The following is a 24,157-nucleotide window of genomic DNA, read 5'->3' as shown; positions in this document are numbered from 1 at the left end:
TTCTTATTTGCAATGGTCTACGAAAAATACTGGATGCACTCAAAGGATACCAATAACCAAAAAATTGGAGTGCAAAAAGCCAAAGAAAACTGTGAAACTTCTGTAACTTCTTGTTCGAAGTGTTTTAATGAATATAACAAACTGCACAGACCATAACGTTAACGCAATTCCAACAACACAATTTCCAAGCGTTTTCATCCAAACGGACTTCATCAGACCTGATGAAGTCCGTTTGGATGAAAACGCTTGGAAATTGTGTTGTTGGAATTGCATTAACGTTATGGTCTGTGCAGTTTGTTATATTCATTAAAACACTTCGAACAAGAAGTTACAGAAGTTTCACAGTTTTCTTTGGCTTTTTGCACTCCAATTTTTTGGTTATTTGCAATGGTGATGGGCAGGTTGACAGACGAGATCAGACAGGAGTCCCCATGGACTATGATGTTTGCAGATGACATTGTGATCTATAGTGAGTGTAGGGAACAGGTGGAGGAGACCCTGGAGAGATGGAGATATGCTCTGGAGAGAAGAGGAATGAAGGTCAGCAGGACTAAGACAGAATATATGTGTGTGAATAAGAGGGAGGATAGAGGAATGGTGAGGATGCAAGGAGTAGAGGTAGCGAAGGTGGATGAGTTTAAATACTTGGGGTCAGTAGTTCAGAGTAATGGTGAGTGTGGAAGGGAGATGAAGAAGACAGTACAGGCAGGATGGAGTGGGTGGAGAAGAGTGTCAGGAGTGATTTGTGACAGACGAGTACCTGTAAGAGTGAAAGGGAAGGTCTACAAGAGGGTAGTGAGATCAGCTATGTTATATGGGTTGGAGACAGTGGCATTGACAAAAAGATAGGAGTTTGAGCTGGATGTGGCAGATTTAATTATGTTAAGATTTGCACCGGGTGTGACGAGGGTGGACAGGATTAGGAATAAGTATATTAGAGGGTCAGCCCAGGTTGGAAGGTTTGGAGACAAAGCCAGAGAGGCAAGATTACGTTGGTTTGGACATGTGCTGAGGAGGGATCCTGAGTATATTGGGAAAAAGATGCTAAGGATGAAGGTACTAGGTAACAGGAAAAGAGGAAGGCCTAAGATAAAGTTTATGGATGTGGTGAGAGAGGACATGCAGGTGGTTGGTGTGACAGAGCAAGATGCAGAGGACAGAAAGAAATGGAAACAGGTGATCCTCTGTGGCGACCCCTAACGGGAACAGCCGAAAGAAGATGATGACTGTTTGCAGAATATTTTACATTTATTGATCTTATGCTTTTGAAATTTATTTTTCAGAAAGTGCTCAGAAATGCAAGATGTGTGTAGGCTGCTAGAGGTGTGACTCCAAACCACATAGGTGTTAATGAGAGCATGTTTTGTATAGCTATATACAGCAGACACTAGTTTGGACAGTTCTAAACATTCTGTACTGTCCGAGTCATAATGTTTGTAAGAGCTGCTCTAAAAAAAAATTTACTCACTTAAGTACTTGACTATGCCTAGGAAGGTAGATAAGTATGTCAAGTTTTGGTAGTAAAAAAACAGAAAAAAGCAAACAAACAACTGATAGAACAGTTACTCTTTATATATTTGAAGTCAAATTGGTATACTGATAACTAGATATGCTTTTTGATTCTCAAAAATTTGCATGGCTTTGTAGACAATGTGGTTCTGATTGGTCAAATTTAACTGCATTAATATGGCATTTTCAGGGTATCCAGAACCAGAGCTAACATGGTATAAAGACGATTTGGAAATGGACCGATACTGTGGGCTGCCAAAATATCAAATTTTCCGTAATGGAAAAAAGCATACTCTTCAACTTTATAGGTAAGGTTTTTTTGGTAAATTATTAAAACACAAATATTCAACTGTTAAAGAATATAGAATCCAGTTTCACGTGGTGGTATTAAATTTGAAGACATAAGCTGTGTCTGAAGACATGATTTTTTTTCCCGAATACATGATTATGATTAATGCGACATGCCTAAATCACCCTAATGTTAAAGAATGGAAAAATTATGCAGCAATCATTCTGTAGACCTTTATAAAAATTAATTCCATTATCTTCTGTACATGTGACTGGTATTTGAGTCATAATCGATGACCTAAGCTGGCAGACCCTATCCATAATGCTTGTGGAGGGGACAGCAGAGGACACATGTAATCATCAGTCTGTTGATGAGGGATAAAATTAAACTTAGGAACTGACTGTCAGATGATCATGTTGACATTTCCTTATTCAGGTTAACCATCTGATTTAGTCCTAATGTTCTAGAATTTTTTGCTGTCTGTAAATACTGCCAGATTTTACCTGCCAGAAACCTGATTGGGTATACCTCAGCAGTGGGGTGCATAGAAAGTAAGGAATAAGACATTAAGATGTATGCATTATAGAGGTATTGGCAGTACTGTGAGCCAAGAGCCTTACAAATCTCTGGAGAGTGCAGTAATATCTGTACAATTTAAACCTGTGCAGTTTTATAAAATGGACAGCTGGTTTTGTTTTCCTTTTTGTACATTGCAAGTTAATGTAAGGAGATTGGTTTGTAAAAGGTAATTATGCATATAAAATGATACTTCTGTAAAAGGTTGATTTTGACGAGGGAAAATCTAGAAGGGAAGGGTCACCAAAAATAATGTAAAAAAAATTATACTCGAAGATAAACAGGTAGGGATATTATATGGGAGTGCACGTGTATGCACACACATACACACACACATAGAGATGTACACAGTAGCATACTCATATATGCAGAGGTGTATTGATGCCCATCATATGTTGCACAGTATATATTTAGCTTTGGTTCTTATACTGCATTTGTTTGCCTGAAAAGATTATTATATCTTATTCATGGAAATAAAATAGTAATTCTGACTGTTACATTGCTATACACTGGCCTCCAAAAGACATGCGTGAATGGGCGTGCCTTCGCTGAAGGTTGGGCATCGGGCTGGCAACTCAGCACCATAAAAAATCATTAGTGGACCGAAGTTCCACTGTGGCGACCTCTAACCGGGAAAAGCTGAAAAGACAAACAACAGCATTGCTATACACTTGGTCTCAAAACAGTAGCCAGAATTCCTTCATCTAGACATATTGGCTCCAAGCCCTGAGATCAAAGGCAATTATGAAATGCTTGACTTATCAGCTTTGTTACAACAGAGTACACTGTTGTTACATTTTTGCAGTTCCACATCTAACAGCATTTTTTTCCATTTAAGAGAACAAGCCTGTGGCTTATATTAATATTTACAAATGACAGAATTATCTACAAAATTCTATCTGGCAGCCTTTACCTATCTTCACAACCTTCGCAATGTAAGTTGATTTCCTCACTACCATAGATGAGTGATGGTCAAAGGCAAGATTACTGTCTACATGTGTCTCCAAGTCCCTAGCTACTAGGCTGACTCTTAGGGGTGTATTGTCAATATGATAGTTACCAGGGGTGGCTAACTTCCCAAAGGATACTATTACACATTTCTTGGCATTTAGTTTTAGTACATGACTGTAGCACCAGTTATTTGTCTGTGTCAATCCTTCTTGGAGAACATTAATGTTCTTTCTTTAATTTACTTGGGTGATGTACCACCTGTGAGCTAACCTTATCTGCAGGTCCATCATTTATTCTACAGCTCTCAAACCTTTTGAAACTTTGGTCACTTCCATTAATTGATCAACAGCTGCCCCCCCCCCCCCCCACAGATCCTTGCATTCCAAACTCTCTTTCAACATGTTCACCTTCTTTTGTCCCCTGCCATGTAAGTCCTCCTTCACTTCCTTTCTTCTCGTCACACAGATGTCTTTCCTTTTTTTGTTTTGTGCCCCATTAACTTTCATACAGCTTTTTGCAGGTTTCCTAACTGTTTAATACTTCAAACATCCCCACTTCTCTAGACCAGACTGAACCTGCAACTCAATCCATTTCTGCATTACCCTTTCTTTTCTTCTTAAATATTACCTGCCACCCTCAAAACCTTCTTTTTCCATCCTTTAAATTCTAGCATCGATACTTTGTCTTAAGTAGTGACTTTCCCCAAGTGCTGTCATGTAATACCATACTGTTGTTTGGCATTTCAGAATCTGTATGACAATTTCAGAGTTTTGTCTTTATCCCTGCACTATATCCCCCTTCTGTGCTACCTGTTTCTCATGTTATCAGCCTTTTTTCTCACCACTTCTCCTTTCATCTGTATTAAGCAGATTAACTTCTGCTACATATATTGCAAAATCCACCACAAACTAGCAATATCCTTCATGCTGACCTCCTTTCCACTGTCACATTTTAACCATGCCAGATTAATGTGTAACACAGCTCCTGAAATTGACCTAGCATCTCTTCCTTGGGGCTATAGCAAAATGATGAACCCAATTCAGTACTTTTGGAAAGCACATCACATGCACAGCAAACATCTGTCCTACCAAATTCTTCAGTCTGTCACACCACCTTTCCATCTGTTTGATGATTGTTATCCTCCACATTATGTTGGACCTTGTCTGTAATAATAACAAAGAGGAGCTTCAACCCTAAGTGTTTAGCTGTTCCTCATCACTGGTAATTTACCTCTTTCCTGTTTCAGTTCCCCAACATACACCACTGCCTTCATTTCATTATATTGTATATATGCCCTTCCCCCAGACCATCTAAGCTAACTTTACTCTACCTGTCTCCTTACTTTCTCCAATAGAACAAGTACAGTAATCTGTGAACAAATTAGAAAATACATCTCTCCATCCTCAGTGGTCTTACCAAAACTTTCAGTGTGTACTTTATCATTGTAGAAACCATCTTTTTTCCAACATCAAAAATAAGAAAGGCAACAATGGTCAGCCCTGATTCATTCATCTAGCCATATGCAGCTTCCTACACAAAATCCTATTAACTGCCAATCTTCTGTTATCATATAAAGCCACTTCCAACTTAACCCACCTTTCTCCAGAATTCAACCCCAGTATTACCTTGTACATAAATATTTGATTATTTTTATCATTCACTTGACTCCAATGGATAATCAGCCTTCATCCATTTGGCCTATTTGTTCCTCCAGGTGGACTAGAACTAGGCCTTTGTGTGGAGCTCACCAACCACCCTCCATCCTGGATCACTGGTCTTCTGGTCATTGATGGTCCTGCGACCCATTCGTTCCCTGATGTTGAGCTCCCCACCTTCCCCTTTCAAGATGGAGATTTGGTCTATCCCATCCCTGTGGAAAGAGCTGTATAGCTCATTCATTCTTCAGGCTGAACTCACCAATGTTATCCCTTTTGAGAGGTAAGAGTCAGGAGGTAGGGAGAGGGTCAGTTAATAGATCAGGTAGACCTCCAATCCCTCCACCTGGGTTTAACCCCTTTAGCAGCTCAGTGTAGCTGACTGACCTCATTAAAGTATGCGTGTCCTCACACCCACACTATTTCTCAGGCTTGCCAAATGTGTAATAGGCAAGCAGGTCAGCAGGCTCCAACTCCATGGGTGTAATATCTAATGTTTCCCCCAGTTGACACCCAAGCAATGAGTCACAGCTGCCTCCCTCCTCCTAGGATGGTTAATCTGATGATGTCTACTTATTCCCTTCTTCGCCATTCCCTACAGTGCTCATGGTACTGATCAAGCACGGGTCATCTGGATGTCAGTCAGGGTTTCATCCCCATCTGTCATAGGATGTGTGGATAATGATTTGACTGTTCAAATCAAATGCTCATCTGTACTCCCCGAGACCTCAAAGTCTGCTGTTTGACCCAAGTCATGAACGCTGTCACTAGTCTCTGGCTTCTCTGTAGTGACCTTTCTATTACAAAACTTGCCTGTCCATTATAAAACAACTTTAAGATTACCTTTTCCAGTGACTTAATCAGAACATGACAGGTCTTGATGTCCATGTTCTTCAATAGTTGTTGTTGTTATCTCTTGGCTTTTCCCGGTTAGGGGTTGCCACAGCGGAACTCCGGTCCACCAATGATTGCCAGTAGATTTTCACGAATGCCGAGGTGCCAGCTCTACATTCAACCTTCAATGAAGGCACGCCCATTTACGCATGTTCTTCAATAGTATTGAGAATTAATTCTCTGGATTCTCCGTCCCTCCCTGTTGGGTAGAACAGTGGTGATTACCCTGTTAATCGACTTTGATAACTTCTTTCCCTCAAGAGTATGCTCTGATATATTCTTCAAACTTCCCAAAATCTCATTAAAAAGTGTATAGAAATCTACATAAAATCTGTTTTCTTCTACTGTTCTGCTCTCACTTAAATATCCAGTTACCTTCTCCACCTCTTCTTTCACAATAAACTTATGATCTTCCCCTTATCCTCCTCATTTACACACTCTCACCTTCAGAAGCACTTGTTTTCCCAGTCATTTTCCTGTCTTTCCCATCATGCTGCAGAACTTTTCCTTGAAGTCAGCAAACACCTTTCCTTCATCCCATTTTTGTGCATCTGTACCTCCTGTTTAATTACCATTTAATCCACCCACTTCTCATACTTATGCTCTTTTAAATTCCATGTGAAGTGCCTTGTCTTTGTGAACCCTCTGGTCCTACAGTATTTTCCATCTTGTTACCAGATGCACAGTCAGTCCCTCTATCTTCACTTTCACCCATAACCTTCAGTTGTCCCTGATTTTGATGACATTCCTGAATTTGTCTAATCTTTTTACTCTGTAAACTACTGATTTTCTGGTAGGTCACTGAAGATTACTGTGAGTCAGTAATGTCAGACAATAAAATTCTTCACTTCTTGTTAAGAAAATGCACATTGATACAAAATTTGTTCTATTTTAAGAAAATTAGACTAATATTTAAATGTTGTTCTTGATTTGGGGCTTTAATCTCTCTGGTTTTGTTCCCAATTTTTGAGCAAAGAAGTTGAGAGCTATACTACAATTCTCAGTCTTGCTTTGCTTCGGCTGCATTTTTCTCACCAGGCTTTCTTCTCCACCCCTCTTGATGTAATCCACAGAGGTTTCTGTCCATGTCTGTATTTTCCTTATTCCTCCTTCTCCATCACTCCTTGTCACTTTTCTGGATAATCCTTCCTTTTATTGACACTATTATTCCATACATGTCTAAGTTCCTTGCCATTTGTCTGATTACTACATGAAACACAACTTGCAACCTCCCCTTGTCTTCCCCCCAATATTGCTAGGTTAACTTTCCATATTATTTCCTCATAGAACCCTGCTGTCCCTTCAAAAACAATATGGGCATGGTGACTAGATCATCTCCCCTTATTCAGTTATTCTTTTGGTACAAAATGCCATGTGATGAAACACAGAATACCTTGAGAAACGTCAGGATCTTACTCAGGATTTATTGAAGAGCTTATTCCAATAAATGTGTTCCATAGTGAAGGAGATAAATAGTAGATTTTACAAGTTCAGTGCAGTTCAAGTCTTTTCAAATACCATTATTGGCTTGGCTTCTAACAGCTGATGCTTCAGATTTAGCATAAGGAGATTATTTGTAGAGTATAAATTCCAGGACATCCGGTCCCTTTGTCAATTAAGAATGCATAGAAACATGAAGGAAGTGATAAACTTTTCAACCTGCCTTAAAGTCTCTTCAGTCTGTGCTGATGATAGATATTCTCCAAGTCATTTTAGACAACACTACAGTAATGTTGAACTGAATAAACAAGTTAGGTCTTATTCCAAACATGTCTGCAGGTTAGCCATTATAATTTTGGAACAGGATTTTCCTGTGGGAATGTCAGTTCAGACTGTTTATGTCTACTGCCATCTGAGATCTTTGTCAGACTCACAGAGCTGGATAGTATCACTATCCTGTATCTGGAATGGAAACTCAGCAGTCTATAATTGCTGAGAGCAAACAATTGTGAATATAGCTGGTAACATATCTGCCTGCATCTCAGCAGAATCACAGTTTCATAATATTGTATTCTCTTTATCCTCATCACAAGGCCTTTACTACAAATGCTGCCACTGAAAACTGCAGTCAGTACCTGTTTTCAGTATTCCACCAGTCACTTTCATCCAGGCAGTAGTGTTGAAGGAAGAAAGGGGGGGGTGGGAGATGTAATTCTTGTAGTTCCTTATTGACTTAGACCACCTTAGTTTATGTTATTGCATACAGTGGCACAGAATTAAATGTTTCCCCTGCCAATGTTTCTGGACACCAGGGTGTTTCACCCCAGTATAAAATCTCAAGCTAGCAGCCTGGGGAAGAACTAAAATTTATCTGTAATTTTTGCCTGTTTTTTAGAATATCTATTATCTATTTGAATAAATATAAATAATCTAAGAAACTTGTTAACAGATCATTGTATCTAGCAAAATGGAAAATGTTTTTTGTCAGGTGTCACACAGAACGCTTGCATCACACCTGTCAACCTCTTAAGTAAAAGAGATCTGGACAAAGCCAAAAATAATAGGGGGCAAAGGTACAAAATCAAGGACAGATTTTAAGTATTGCACTCATAAACTTAGAAAGTTGCTTGAATAATAGGTTTTGCATTAGTATTCATTTTCTGAAGGAGATAGTCTGATACTCAAATGTATGTCACTATTTAGTGACTTCAGTTTTTGGTGATTTGCCAGAAAACCACAAATTTAATGAGAAACAGACCAAAAAAATTAGGCAGAATTCTGGACATTCTGTGAAAATCTGGACAGTTGAGAGGTATGGCTTTTATTAATTTTCTTCTGGATTTCTATACCTGAGATGCAAGAGTAGTAACCAGTCTTTTTGGTTCTGAACTTTTGTGTTCCTCGGTTATAGTCAATTTGACTTCTGTTTCTGCTTGTGTACCCATTTGCCCACCTATGTATTCTTTTGTGATAGTTTCCTGTGATTGTCTTGCATCTCTGGAATCTGCGGTTTATGGGTAGAAAGATGACAATTCATTTAACAACAACAAAATGTATATATGGCTCATCTGCTTGGTCGATGGGTTCTAGGGGTGTTGCTTTATGGCAAACATGCTGATAGCCAAATGGTCAAAATGTTGGGGTATGTTTTGTCAAGGCAGGTGACTGGGGTTTTGAGGGGTTAAGAGTGTTTTTGTATATGTATTTTGAGTGCTAGGGTCAGGGATGGGTTTTATATGTTTGTGTGTGAATGTGTATATTTTAGGGTTAGGGTTGAAATCAGTTAAAGGAATAGATGTAGTGTGTGTAATGTGTGTTTGTTTGCATGTGTTTTTGTGTGGTCTTGTGTAGTGGCAGTGTTACAGGAAGTGTTTTTTATGGTAAGGTGTAGGGTTAGCAACCATTGCTAAGGTCTTGGTGGTGGTGGGGGCAAACATAGTTTCTTAGTTTCTTCCCTTTTCTCTGAACTAAACTTTACATCCAGCCAACTTTCAGGCACTGGTAAAACAGGCTCAACACCAGTTATTTGTGACTTATAACCCTGTTACCATGACAAAACAAAATAGAATGGTACTGATAATTTCTCCCTGATTCCTGAGAACAATGCCTTATTAAATCAAGTCTCACAGATCAAGAAGAATATGTCATTAACTGGAGAGATGTATATGTCAAAATGTAGGAGGTTAATTTGTTTGCTTTTTCAGCCTGTTTTTCATATGCATAACTGTTGGAATCCCTTCTGTTATGACTTTACACTTGTAGACTACATCAGTACTGTCCTTCTCCAATATGGAGCTAAAGTTTCATTACTGAGAACTAAATTTTGATGAAGTTTCTGGTATAGAAAATCTTATTTTTTGTCTTCAGTTTTCACAATGAGATATATCACAAATACATTTGTTACTTTACATACTGCTTGTAAAAGCAGTATTTATCTGGACCAATACTCATTTAGAATCATTTCTTCATTTACACCTGAAGTTTTTTTCTGCCTCTGCATTGACTGACTCAGTATGTCTTCTATATTTTATCCCCATAAAGAGAAAAGTGAACAGACTACTTCCAATTTTGGGTTTATATACAACTGGGATACTCTATTGGCAGGACAAAGGACATCAGGAGTGGCTTGCCTCCTTTATGTCATTGAACGATATGACAGATGACTGAAGGTTCTCATCATAACAGCAGCTTGTTGGGAAAGAGACAGAGTAAGAGAAAGTTACTGGACAGTGGTAATAATTCTACCCATCAGACCTGTGTAGTGCTCTTCTGTTCTGTTACGACCTTTCATAAGCATCATATATAGTTATGTTTATTACATTTTCATTTGTTGGATGTGATATTTACTCACTGTTATAGTTTCTAACTATTGTGACTGGAAGAAATGAAACAGAGTTAGGCAACAAAGGTGAATTCAGGTACTAATGGATGAAGCTGGTCGGCAGTGGAATAATGAAGGTAAATGGAGAGACTGCATGTTATATTGTTATAAGAGTCTCTCTTTCTCAGTCTGTTGTTATGGTGTCTACTGCTACATAGCTGTACTTTCCAATTTACTATACTCCATAGTCTTGTATAACAGTAAACTTATCCATAATGTACTATTATATCAGTTATAATAATTCAAATGTTTTACAACATTTCCAAACCTAGACTGAATTTTTGGGAATAATATATAATGTCAGTTTATAATGATGCTCAAAAAATTAAGCAGTATTATAATAATACATATTCTTGGATGTGTAATTATCTACTTGCATTACTTTTACTTCTTTGTTTTCCTTTGTACAGGTGCACTGAAGAGGATGCAGCCATATACCAGGCTTCTGCCAAAAACAGCAAAGGCATAGTTTCTTGTTCTGGTGTTCTGGAAGTTGGAACTATGACTGAATTCAAAATACATCAGCGGTGGTTTTCTACACTTAAAGCAAAAGCAGAAGCTAAAAGGCGAGAGATTGAAGGTCAACAAAGGGACAAAGAGAAAGTGGTACCCAAACACAAACTACAAACTGTAAGTCCAGAGAGAGTTCACAGAAAAAGAAGGCTGTCAGGTGAGACAAACACAGAGTCTGTGGGGACTTTGGATGGCAAAGAAGATATAGTCAAAATCCGCATTCAAGACACAGAGTCAAGACTGTATGATGGTATCCTGAATGAAAGGGAATGCCCTGGAGCTTTGGTACATGAGATCCATAAGGAAGCCCTAGCACAACCTAAAGAGTCTGTTTCTAGTAATGAAAATTTCCCTCAGAATAACATGGAAGAAAATAGTAATGGTCTCTTTACATATGTGTGTGAGACAGTTGAGATGGTAGCCAGAAGGCCACAAAAGAAAGAACCTTTAACTAGAAGAAAAAGACTGTCAAAAATAGAACAAGAAGAAGAGAGACATGTTGACAAATCAGAGTTAAAGACAGGCAGCTCAGTAGGAACCAACAACAGTGGAAACAGTGATAGTTGGAGTACTAGTATGAGTTTATCTCAATATTTAGCAGAATCTGTAAAACAACAACTGAATAACTCAAGACTGAAATCTGAGGATCTTATGGAAACCGAAGATGTACTGCCACATACACTGTGTTTAAGTCCAGATGCTGCAGGTTTAACACCATTAAAAAATACTTCAGAATTATCATTGCATAATGATGTTACAGCCTTACCCGAGCGAGAATCTGAACACACTGCATTCAAAGTACCTGAATCTTCATCCCTGCAGTGTCACACAGCAGATTCAGATGAAGGCATTCATTTTTCTTTGAAAGATATATACTGGGAAAATAGCACATCTTCAGAAAAAGACACATCACCACAGTGCCTGGATGACCTCATTCACAAAGCTGTACCCCAGCCTCAGCAAGTACCTTGTACAAAAGACCATCCTCCTGAAGTGTCTGGCCCTTTGCTTTCAACAGCTCCTGAAGAAAATGGTTACAGAGTTCTCCCTAAGGATGAACCAGCAGAAAATACACCTGTAGACTATGATACCCCATTAAAGCCTTATCATGACAAGGAAAAAGTAGAGAGAGCTCTTGATGATGAGAAGCAATTGACTAATCATAATTATACACTGAAAGAGAAATACATAGAACAAATACCCTTGGTAACTAATGTTCTAAATCCAGAAGAAAATCAAGCACCTGTGGAACATAACCCACAAATAATGTACTCTCCCTATAAGGAAAACAAAGAAATCTGTATGGAAGATAAATCTACACAGACATTTTTCCACTATAAGTATGAAGATGAGCTTGCTGCTTTGCACATACCTCCATTATTAATGCACTTTATTTGTGAGGCAGAGAATAAGAAAACTGTGGAAAGTAAACCAGTACTACCTGCATCTCATGATACAAATGAGAAAGAGCAAGACATAGAATATAGACCTCCTTTAGCTAATCTGTATAAGGAAGAGCTTCAGGTATCTATGGAACGTAAACCTCTTTCAGATATTTGTCAGGCTGCAGGTGAGAAAGAGATGTTCATGGAGCAGAGACCAATAATTACCCCCTATCAGGAAAAACAAGAGGAAGAAACAGTTATTGAATACAATCCATCAGAAAGTCTTCCCACAGATATCCCAAAGAAGATACCTGCACTGGAAAGTATAATCTTAATCCCTCATCAGAGAAAGACAGAGACACCGGTGGAGTGCCTATCCTCACTAACTCATAAGGATCAGCTGGAGGAAGATATATCTATGCAATATGAACAGACATTAGAAAAACTAGGTTCAAAATCTGTACTTTCACAAGAGAAATGTTTCGAAAATCTGCTTTATGGAAGTGAGCCACCTTCTGCAAATAGCCCACTTGCTTCTGAGTTAAATAAACAAGATGATATTGGGGGTCTTGACTTTGGCTTGCATGTTCCTAATAAATGCAGTCCTGAGTCAGACATTTTGAGTTTATCATCACTCATCAAGGATGAGGCAAAAATTCTGCAACTAGACTCCTGCACAGAACAGCTGGCCAGTGAAGTGCTTTGTGAGGTTAGTTTAACTTTCTTATGTCATGAGCTCATGCAGGATTTGGCTATTTCAGTATGTGAGCAATAGCTCTATCTGTCATGATCTAATTATAGAAGAAAACAGGGTGTGCTTTTTTGATCAGAAATGAGAAGACATTTCTCGTGATTAGTGAAAGTAATAAATCTCTGGCTAGTTTACAGTAGATGACTTGTGTGTCATGTGAAACACACAATTTAAAAAATACTGCTAAAAGACAGAGTTTGTAATAAACATAAATATTTATTACTTGCTGATTTTACATGGATATAATAAGAAATGATAAATTTCTCATTGATTTCTAATACTGTTTAATGACAAGTACCAGCTAATGATTAAATTATGATCTGATGTTGTCATTTTCATTCATTCATTATCCTGTGGGTTCAGATGCGATCCTTGGAGCCAACTCAGCCGCTTTCCATAGTTCTAGGATCTGATTCTTGAGCTCCTCCCTTACCCCTAATGCCTCATTCCACCAGAATACCTCAGATCTTGTTTGCCGCTCATCGAATGTGGACCGGGATTGCACATCTCTCAAGTTCCTTGTGGGTTAAGTGAGTTTTAACTTATTTTTTCAGAGTTTCTTTCTATTAGAAGGTTTTCTCTTCTTTCTACTTTCTTCCTTAACCCTCTGACATATAGATATAAAAAAAAAAAAGTTTTATTAGTTCTCACTCTTTCCGTACATGAGTACTTCTTATTACCATAGTTGATTTTTTTCTGCCTTTCTGTTCTTCTTTGCCTTCATTTTTCTTTCTATAAAAACTATATATATAGTTGTTTGATTAAAACAAACATATCTGACAAACCAGCTGGTTTCAGAAAATGCATATTCTGTGGGAAAAAGATTCCTCAATCTGATGTCCACAGGGAGTGCATTTACTGTATTGGCCTGGTGCACCTGGAATCACCCTGCTCATTTTGTGCTGGGAAAAAACAGTGTGCCCTTAGCAATAGAAGGAATAAACTTATTTTGAAGTGTCTCTTGCCATCTTCAGCCTCTTCCTTAGTCACTTCTTCTTCAGGGGCTCAAACGCCTTCCAAGAAAACCAACGAGTCCCAGGAACACAGAAAGCAATTCCCCAGACAAGACTTCTCCTCATACTACTGAACCTCCTAAAAAGGTTCCCAGACCATTGGATCTAAAGTCTTCGGATCCTTCTTATTCAGAGATCTTTCCTTCTTGGCCCCATGCTCCACGGTTCTCACCAGAGCTGGTTTCTCTGAGATGAAGACTGCCTTTTCTGCAGCAGTCTTCTTAAAGAAAGATTGGATGTGCTCAGTCGACCTTCAGGATGCATGCTATCATATCAAAATGAACAGTCCCTCCAGATTTCTCTGCTTCCAGCTGGGAGCCAGTCATTATCATTTCAGAGTACTCCCCTTTGGTCTCACCACAGCCTCCAAGGTGTTCATCAAATGCATGGCAGTAGTAGCAGCTCACTTGAGATTGCATGGATTCAGTGTGCTTCCTTATCTAAACGACTGGCTACTGACTGCATCAACCAGGCATCTACTAATACAAGCCAGAGTTTATCTGCTACATCAAGCTCCCACTTTGGGTATCATAATCAACATGCAAAAAACTCAACTTCAGCCCATACAGATGATAGACTTCATAGGACCACGTCTAGAGACAGCCAGTTGTTTAGCCTTCCTACCTCCTGACAGGATTTCCATGTTAAAATTGGATATCAGACAGAGTCTGGTGATCCCAACACCTCCAGCAAATTTTGTCCTCAGAGCATTAGGTTTGGTGGCTGCCACAACAACATTGATCCCTACATCATGACTGCACAATTGAATTCTGCAGTGGACTCTAGCGGTCCAATGGTCCTTACATGATTACCCTCTGAATTATGTTATAAAGTTATCCCAAGTATGCAAGGACTCTCTACTATGGTGGCTTCACTCTGAAGAAGTTGAACAAGGGGCATCCTTTTGTTCTTCCTTCCCCCAATGCCACATTAACCACAGACACCTCCCAGTTGGGGTGGGGACATTACCTGGGTCAGACAGTCCAAGGCACGTGGTTGACACAGGAAACCAATTTGCATATCAACATTCCAGAGATGACAGCTGTGCTTCTAGCATTGCAAGCCCTTCAAAACTTTTTCCCTCTAGGGACTATTGCAATACAAACTGACAACATGTCAGTAGTTTGGTATGCCAACAAACAGGGAGGAACCAGATCTTACCCGCTGCGTCAAGAAGCAATGAGGGTTTGGCAATGGGCAATTTCTTCCAACCACCTTCTTATCGCAATGCACCCTCTGTGGAAGTCCAACATTCTAGCAGACAGGCTCAGCAGAATTATCCTGATGCCTCATGAGTGGTCTCTAAATCAGTCAGTGGCAAACATGGTTTTCCACAAGTTGAATCAACCTTGCTGTGACCTCTTCGCATCCTCTTCCAACCAAAAGTGCAGCAGTTTTTTTGCCCTGATCCCTCCACAGGGACAGTCATTGAGAGATGCTGTAGTCCATGTTTTGCCCTCTGGTCTCCTTTATGCTTACCCTCCACTTCCCCCTCATTGCCAAGTTCCTCCAGAAAGCACAGAGGTTGAAGAGGTAGCATAATCAGCGCATTCAGCTTGCCGATTATGCTAACATGCAGAATGGTGTTAAATGCCTTGGCCAGGTCAAGGTACGCTTTATGGACAGCATGGTCACTGCAATAGCAGGTGTTACCCTTTCAAAGTTCAGATTCATTAGAAGAGATCTACCCTTGACAAAGCTGAATTACTGCAGGTCTAGCCTGATGAGATTTTTAATGTCATAATTGATCAGTTCAGTTGTGATATACTCCATGGGTTTTCAGATGAGACTTGACAAAAGGGCTATTTTATGGAGTGGCTTCATAACTGCTGTACACCAGACCTCAGGAACAAAGCTGGTGGCTAGGCTCAGGTGGAATAGTTTAAGGAGCACTGGAGCAGCACTGTTAGTGCCTTTTTAGTACAGATTGTTAGGCAGCTAGGATATTACCAAGTCCCATGGAGAATGCAATTTTAGTCTTTTTGAGTACCTTCAGTGTATGCTCTTTATTATTGAAGGGTGAATTCTGACATCTTCAGAGATAGGTGGGCTTTGGATCGCAGTCTCTGGAGTAGTTTGCACTGAATTTGTTTGCTAATATGTTCACTGTGTCTACTGGATCAGAATAAGTGGTGCCATTATGAATAAGTTCTGAGCAATGTTGGGTGTTACTTCTTCGTTTCTTAATGTAGTTAAATATTGTTTTATAATTATCCTTAGCTTCTGATACTAACCTGAGATGTTTATCATATTGATCACTGCTGCAGTAGCCTTAGCTATATCAGTTGGACAGCTTCCAAAGCTCCAGAGCAACTTCCACGAGCCAAAATTGTCTCGCATCTCAGCCTTTGCTGCCACTGAAGAGTACGCTCCTCTAATGCTTTTGAAGATCAATGTTCAGCTTGTGCTGTTCTTCGCTGAGCAGATAAAGCCCCTTTAGGAAAAAACTTCCAGTCTATATTTTTTGTTTATTATTAATGCTTTCCTCTTAAGGAAAATTATTTTAAAGCTAGGAGTTTGTGTTTTAATTGACTGTCACAAGGCTTTGTTGTACTTTTAAACAGGAGAGCTCTCCTTTCCTGTCAGTTTAAAATGAACTGAAAACATTTTTTTCTGTGGAGAAATTTTGCTTATTGTACTTTTTGGGGCTGGAAAAGTGCTTTTTACGTGTTTGTCTTGGAAAAAAAACAACTTTTAAAGACTTGTTTTTTACCGGCATTTGCTGACTGTTTTCCTCAGGAAAGAGTCATAATTTTCAGCTTGACCATAGAACAGTCTGTTGGTCCCACAGTCGGACCTTCTTCCAGCCAGAAAAACAAAAAGTTAAAGCAAACAGTCTTTGCCATCACAGCAGGGTAGCAATTTGACTCAACCGCATGTGGGTAATATAGCTGTGGCCATTAGCTGTACCTCATACCATTGGTTTTACCCAGGATTCCTCTGGTGTAGCATCTACAGTCACTATGGACTGGGGTTAGCCACATCCTCTGTGGCTGTTGATGTCCCGAGTGAGAAAGAGGGAGCCACTCTTGTCAGTCCTGGGAGATGGAACAGGAAAGACTTCCCTGTTTTGTGAACATGTTGTGCCCATCCCTGTGGAAGCTGCTGTTGCCATTAATAACCCTGCTGGTCACAGTTTTCCTGTCAAAAAGACATAAAAAGCTAAACGTGTATTGACTCCCCCTCAAATGTCCTTAGAAAAGAGTAGTTTAGTGGGTCTGGCACAGGGTTTAATTCAGGATATTGATCCTTCTTGTAAAGTTGTTTCTGGTAGAAGAAAGAGGGATACCTCCTTTCCTGAAGAGATTCAAGATTCTGAACCTGGACAGGAGGATGTGGGGACAGAAACATGGTTTTCTCCTCAAACACCTGATTCAGACTCATAGGAGTGCTCAGTTTATGACTCTTTGGCTCTCTTTATCTGAGACAATTTCTAGAATGTGCCATTGTTTACATTGAGAGAACACTGAGGTTTCTCAGTCCCTCAGAAAATACTGTAAGGTGTTACAGATTACAGAAGGAATTTCCAGACCCTGCAACCATTCCTCCAGTTCGGTCAGCTTTGGGGAATGTGTAGATTACTGCTTGGAGCTTACCTGACAGTTAGCTGGCTATCTATAAAAAGGCAGATAGGATGTATAAAGTTCCTCAGTCGTTTACGTTTTTATACATTCTTCCCAAACCTGATCCAGCAGCAATAGCTTTAATCTTTCACTTAGACACACACACTACATACAGAGCAGTATATGCACAATATTAAATACATCTTTTCCTCTAGCACTTACTTTAAGTCTAACTCATACTTGAATGCACACTTCCATCCTCTCTCGTTGTGACCACAGGTGTTTATATATAAGCAAACATGTCTGTGTATGCTTGTGCATGTGCATATGTATATATGTATCTTCGGTATCTTCGTGTGTATGGGTATGTGCTTGCTTGTGTACATATAGCTGTATATATATATATATATATATATATATATATATATATATATATGTGTGTATGTGTGTGTGTGTGTGTGTGTGTGTGTGTGTGTGTATGTATGCATACATGCATTGATGCAAATGTATTTCTATCCAGGTATGTGTGTGTACATGTATGCATATGTATTTCTATATATACTGAGATATTGCTTGGCTCTGACTTTTTTTTTTTTTTTTTTTAATATTTTTATTCATTTCCAAAAACAAGAAAACATGAATGCAGGTTATTTATGACAATGAAGTATTTACAAATTATTTAAAAAGGTAGGCTAAAACCTCTAAGCAGATATCAAACATTAAAACCAAAATAAAGTATTTACAAGAGTTTCTATTGTTGACATATAATTGACTTTCTATACAATTGTTTCCTGATTATAATCTGCTGCAGTCATTATTCTCCAGTATTTCAGTTACTTTTTGCCATGCTACGTATAATGATGTAGTTCTTTCAGTTCTTCCTTTAATAGTGTTCATTTCCAATTGCGATACTGCTGACACCATATTCATGAATTGCTTAAAAGTTGGAGAAGCTTTGGATTTCCAGTTTGATGTAATGTTCTTCCTTGCAATAGCTAGGAGAGTCCATAAGATTACATATTTTGTTCTTGGCATACAGTCGGGTACAGTTGCATTAAACAAAATAATAGATTTGGAAATCTGGAATTTATCATTGAATACCATTTGCAGAAAATAATTTATTTTATCCCAATATGGTTTAATCAAATGGCATTCGTAGAACATATGTTGCCAGTCTGCTTTTATTGATAAATCACATCTCCAGCAGCCAATATTTTTCTTAAACATAAGTTCCATTTTATGAGGGGTTACATAAGATCTGTGTATGAATTGCCATGTAAAAAGTCTCCAATGTAATGAAAGTGATGTCTGCTTTGGAGAGAGAAGAATTAGTTTTTTATCTCTGTCATTTGGCACATGTCCATTAACTGATCTATAATAATTCCACATTTTGTCATTATTATGCACTTTTTTTGTTTGTTTTATAAATAGATGATAAGTATCCCTTTCCAGTAATGGGTTGATTTGTTAGTAATATTATATGTTCTATAAGGTTAGGAACATTTTGTCTTATTGATGGTTGCATTGTTTCTTGTTTTGATAGTCAAAGTTAATATATTTTCAGAATCAAAATCACACCTTGTCTTCCCCACATTCCAGGCTGGTACATGATATGAGCAGACATCTGTTTTGTCAGATCATAACCTTTATCATGACACTATACAGCTCAGTATTTTCTCTGTCAGTGCCAACTTGGTGGTTGTGATTTATTCTGCATGTACCATGGATATAAAAAGTGTACACACCCCTTTTAAAATGCCAGGTTTTTGTGATATAAAAAAATGAAACCACAATAAATCACTTCAAAACTTTTCCCACCTTTAATGTGACCTATAACCTGTACAATTCAATTGAAAAACAAACAGATCTTATAGAGGAAAATATAAAAAATAAAAAATGTACAATAAGCTGGTTGCATAAGTGTGCACAACATTAAACTAATAATTTGTTCAAGCATATTTTGATTTAATTACAGCATTCAGTCTTCCTGGGCAGCAGTCTGTCAGCATGGTACATCTTGACTTGGCAATATTTGCCCACTCTTCTTTACAAAAGCACACCAAATCACTCAGATTGCGATGGCATCTCTTGTGCACAGCCCTCTTCAGGTCACCCCACAGATTTTCTATTGGATTTAGGTCTGGGCTCTGGCTGGGCCATTCCAAATCTTTCATTTTCTTCTGGTGAAGCCATTCTTTTGTTATTTTCATGTTGAAAGGTGAAATTTCTGTTCATCTTCAACTTTCTAGCAGATGCCCGAAGATTTTGGGCCAAAAGTGACTTGTATTTGGAACTGTGCATAATTCCCTCTACCTTGACTAAAGCCCTAGTTCCAGCTGAAGAAAAGCAACCCAAAGCATGATACTGCTACCACCGTGCTTCACAGTGGGGATGGTGTTCTTTTGGTGATGCGAAGTGCTGTTTTTGCACCAAATGTACCTTTTGGAATTGTGGCCAAAAAGTTCAACCTCAGACTCATCAGACCATAACATATTCAGACCATAACATATTTTCCCACATGCTTTTGTGAGACTTCATGTATTATTTTGCAAATTTTAACTGGGCCTGGAGGTTTTTCTGTGTAAGAAAAAGCTTCCTTCTTGCAACTCTACCCCATAGGCCAGACATATGGAGAATACGGGAGATTGTTGTTGCATGTAGTACACAACCAGTACTTGCCAGAAATTCCTGCAACTCCTTCAGTGTTGCTGTAGGTCTCTTGGCAGCCTCCCTGACCAGTTTTTGTCTTGTCTTTTCATCAGTTTTGGAGGGACGTCCAGCTCTTTGCAATGTTACTGTTTTTCCATATTTTCTCCACTTTTTGATGACTGTCTTCACTGTCTCCCATGGTCTATCCAGTGCTATGGAAATGTTTTTGTATACTTCTCCTGACTGATACCTTTCAACAATGAAATCCCTATGATGCTTTCTAAGCTCTCTGCGAGCCATGGCTTTTGCTGTAGCAGGCAACTGAGTAAATGTCAGGAAAATCCTACTAGGACAGCTGAACTTTATTTGGGGTTAATCAGAGTCTCTTTAATTGATGGTAGGTTTGTACCCAATAAGAATGATTGCTGTAATTAAAGCAAAAAAGTGCTTCAACAAAGTATTAGTTTAGGGGTCTGCACATTTATGCAACCAGCTTATTGTATGTTTTTTATTTTTATATTTTTACCCCTAACAGATTTGTTTGTTTTTCAATTCAAATGTACAGGTTATAGGTCACATTAAAGGTGGGAAAAGTTTTGAAATGATTTTTTGTGGTCTCATTTTTCATATCACAAAAACCTGGCGTTTTAAAAGGTGTGTGTACACTTTTTATATCGACTGTACTTCTTGCCCTGGACACCAGCCAGATTTATAGAACTGATGTAGTGGGACTATGCATAAGAATTATTTTGTCTCCCATTTAGTGTATGCATACTGATAGAAGGAGCAGGTGGATCTTCAGCGTGTATAAAGCAAAGTTGGACAAATCAAAAATGGTTAAAAATTGTAACACAAGTGCAAACTATACTAATGCGTTTTCATTCATATGGAACTAGAAAAGTAATGAAAGTGGTGTTGTGTGGAATTGTGGGGGATGTGGGGAATATGATAGAATCATAGCTTAGAAGTAACTACCGCCATGATGTGAAATGTCAAAACTGTTATATGTATTGTAAACCACAAAGATACATTATAGGGTGATAACAAAGAGTGGAAATGTGTAAAGTGTTCAATAATGATAGCTATTTTTGATATAAAATATGAAGATATGCAATATTTGCATATGTACTTTTAATATTTCCAAAGCCAAGTGACATACTATTGCATGACATGGTAATTGTTATTTCCACAGTAAATTGTATATCTTGAAAGGTAGCTTTGTTTGTGTTGTGAATTATACAGATATGCATACTTTTTCATAGTGTTCTAAGTTCCAGCCTCTTGTACTCCACAAACCATACACAAGTATGAATCTGCAGCTTTTGGTTATTCTTCCATAAGAGTAACCTGGCTCCCATTTTAATGAAGATTATCACCACCCCTCAAGATAACCATCAGTGGCTCACCTTCTAGCATTCTACTAACTAAGTATGGTAATATTTTATCCTTAATTTTCAGCTGCAATATTAGATCTTTTTTTCCAGCATTTTGCTGTCTGATCAGGACATACAGATAAATAGCAGTAGCAATCATCCTTTGTCAACTTCTCAATGACTGGTCTTCTTTTATACTTTCTTCTGCCACACTCTATCCTCACAGTTAGAGTAAATCCTTACAAGAACATGCATGCATAACCTGTGCCTTAGATAACTTTTGTCTTAACAAAAGTTATATTCTTGCTAAACAATTCTGTCTTATATTAACTAATTAACTTGCTATCTAGTAGATTGCTCTTTATTGCTAGTATTGCATGTCTGCTAGACTATTTGTAATATTGTAGGTCTGTTCCAAAGTAGCCCTCATTATTAGATAATACTACCTTGAGTACCATTTTTGGTTGTGCTACTCTTTTACTATTATTCCTCTCCCTATACAAGTCATAGACTACAAGGTAACAAAACCACCTGATTAATGTGGTACTCCCTGAATATAGAAAAATTCAGATGTAATTTATTGACACAGACCACTATCACTTCCTGTGTAGGTGTACTGCTTATCAGTGGTGCAGCGGTTAACGTTGTCGCCTCACAGCAAGAGGTTCTCCGGTTCGATTCTCGGCTGGGGTGCCTTCTGTGTGGAGTTTGCATGTTCTCTCTGTGTTCGCGTGGGTTTCCTCCAGGTACTCCGGTTTCCTCCCACATTCCAAAGACATGCATCTGGAGGATTTCTCCCCGGGCCTCCGCTGAAAACAGGCTCTGTGGAACCTAGTCGGACTTTCCCGGTCAACAAATGATAAATAAATAAATTACTTGGGAATCTGACCTTTGCCCTTTTAAGATATCATTTAGACAAACTAATATCCTTATTTCTTCCATGAAGTTTAGGTTTGCACATGTTATTTGAAGATTTTAGTTATGCACACGCTCTGTATGGTTCCCAAGTTTCACACCATTCAAACATAAAAATTTAATCCCCATGGACAGTGTATCAGGGTTAGGAGTCCTTTATTTATATTGTTTAGCTTTAAGGAGAACTTTCCTCTATAAGACCTTGCTTTGTCTAAGTGCCTTATTACAGGGTTGAGGGAGGGTTACTTCCCATACCTATTCAACTATAACCTTATTCAAGCACTTGCTTTTTGCACTGCTTTCAAATGTTAGTTTATATCCACATCCAGAGAGTCCCAGGCTATCCCCATCATTTCCCACACAAAAGTGCTTATTCTAGAGAGTGTTCCTGTTGACTCTTTCTTCCTGTTCTGCACAATTCTAATCAGTGCAGGTAATGGCTGTATCTTGGATGCCATTTTAGAAGTAACATTCTTTTGTTTTAAGCAGGATATTTCAGTTTCATATCATTCTCTGTTTCATTCTTCCTTGACGGCAAGAGCTCAGTGGTATGGTTTATGACCAAATTGACAGTACCTTCTTTATTCTTATGTCTTTGGCATTAGGCTTCATTTTTCTCATCCAGAGCAAACTAAGAAAGGATAACATTGCGTTTTCAACCAGCACTCACATTTTTTACTTGCATTTGTTAGTAACATGTTATGGTTTTACCTTTGTAAGTTATATTTGTGACAGTGCCACCTCTTTGACTTATCCTCTCTATTATAGTTAAGCAGTATAGCCCCCTTGCAGTCATATATCCTTTACCTCGAAGCCTTTTCTGACAGAGTTTTTACTGAGATCATCTTGGAGGAATTATTTATATTTAGGATGTCTTTCTTTTGGGCTACATAACTACAGTCTTATTGCTTGGTTCTACTTGTATACATCCCATATTTTTATACACCTGCATAAGGACAATACCTTAAGTTGAATTTTGCTATCAGACAATTTGCTACATACTAGTTGAAATTTACATCTGCATGTACCCTCCCTTTGCATGTGTAGTCAGGTGTTACCTCTATGCCTAACCAGGTTATCATTTCAGGTACTTTTTAGCCATTAAGTTCACACTGTTTAGAGCCTTCATAAGGGTTTTGCCATGGCTTTTTCTTCTGTCTTGCCATTAGCACTTTATAGAGTCACAGATATTCAAAGGCATCTGAATTTTATGACCATTCACATCTTGTAAGATGTTAAGTTGTCAATCTCGCCTTCATTCTTGCTGGATGGGTTCGGAGCCGACCCTCGGCTCCGATTCGGCCAATACTAAAGCTCGAGAGCTTATTCCACTGGCTCAAGGCTCCCCTATATCCCACAATGCTAGGCGGTAACTACTCAGATCTCGTTTGCTGCTTAGCTGACGAGGTGCTTTCTTCTACCAGCTCTGGCAGGTTAGTGAGTTTTCTTGTTAAAAAAACTTCAGTTTTCTACCCCTATCCTTTCTATTTAGTTTAGTTTTTATACAGAGTATCCCTTTAGTTTAAATCGGGTCCCCCTTGTGTTTGTATTCCCGTTTTATCCCCTTTTTAACTTTTAGGCCTTTGGCCCACTCCCTTTTTTTCCCTGTCCTTTCAGTGTGACTGGATTTTTTTTTTGGTTAAAGGGTGTGTCTGTGTGTTGTGTTTGTGTTACATACAGCCTTTTTAGGATGTCTAAAGACTCCAAGGTCTCAGGCTTCAAGAAGTGTGATTCGTGCTGTCAGAAAATGTCTCTGACAGATGGTCACGCTTCTTGTGTCTATTGCCTGGGACCTTTGCA

The 24,157-nt window shown here is 38.6% G+C and overlaps 1 protein-coding gene across 2 annotated transcripts in view; it reads left to right on the top strand.

Moving 5' to 3' along the window:
• The window catches only part of ALPK3 (alpha kinase 3), a 1,816,810-nt gene that overhangs the window by 715,128 nt on the left and 1,077,525 nt on the right, over window positions 1-24,157 (top strand). For both annotated transcript variants that reach the window (XM_044057338.1, XM_044057337.1), the window contains 2 exons: window positions 1,700-1,817; window positions 10,606-12,802. In XM_044057338.1, coding sequence (XP_043913273.1) covers window positions 1,700-1,817; window positions 10,606-12,802 — 2,315 coding nt within the window. The remainder of the gene's footprint in view (window positions 1-1,699; window positions 1,818-10,605; window positions 12,803-24,157) is intronic.

The sequence above is a fragment of the Protopterus annectens genome, chromosome 15.part0, assembly GCF_019279795.1.
Source record: "Protopterus annectens isolate FY-2018-M chromosome 15.part0, PAN1.0, whole genome shotgun sequence".
In the NCBI taxonomy this organism is placed as follows: Eukaryota; Metazoa; Chordata; order Ceratodontiformes; family Protopteridae; genus Protopterus; species Protopterus annectens.
This window is presented reverse-complemented; position numbering and strand designations above follow the sequence as displayed.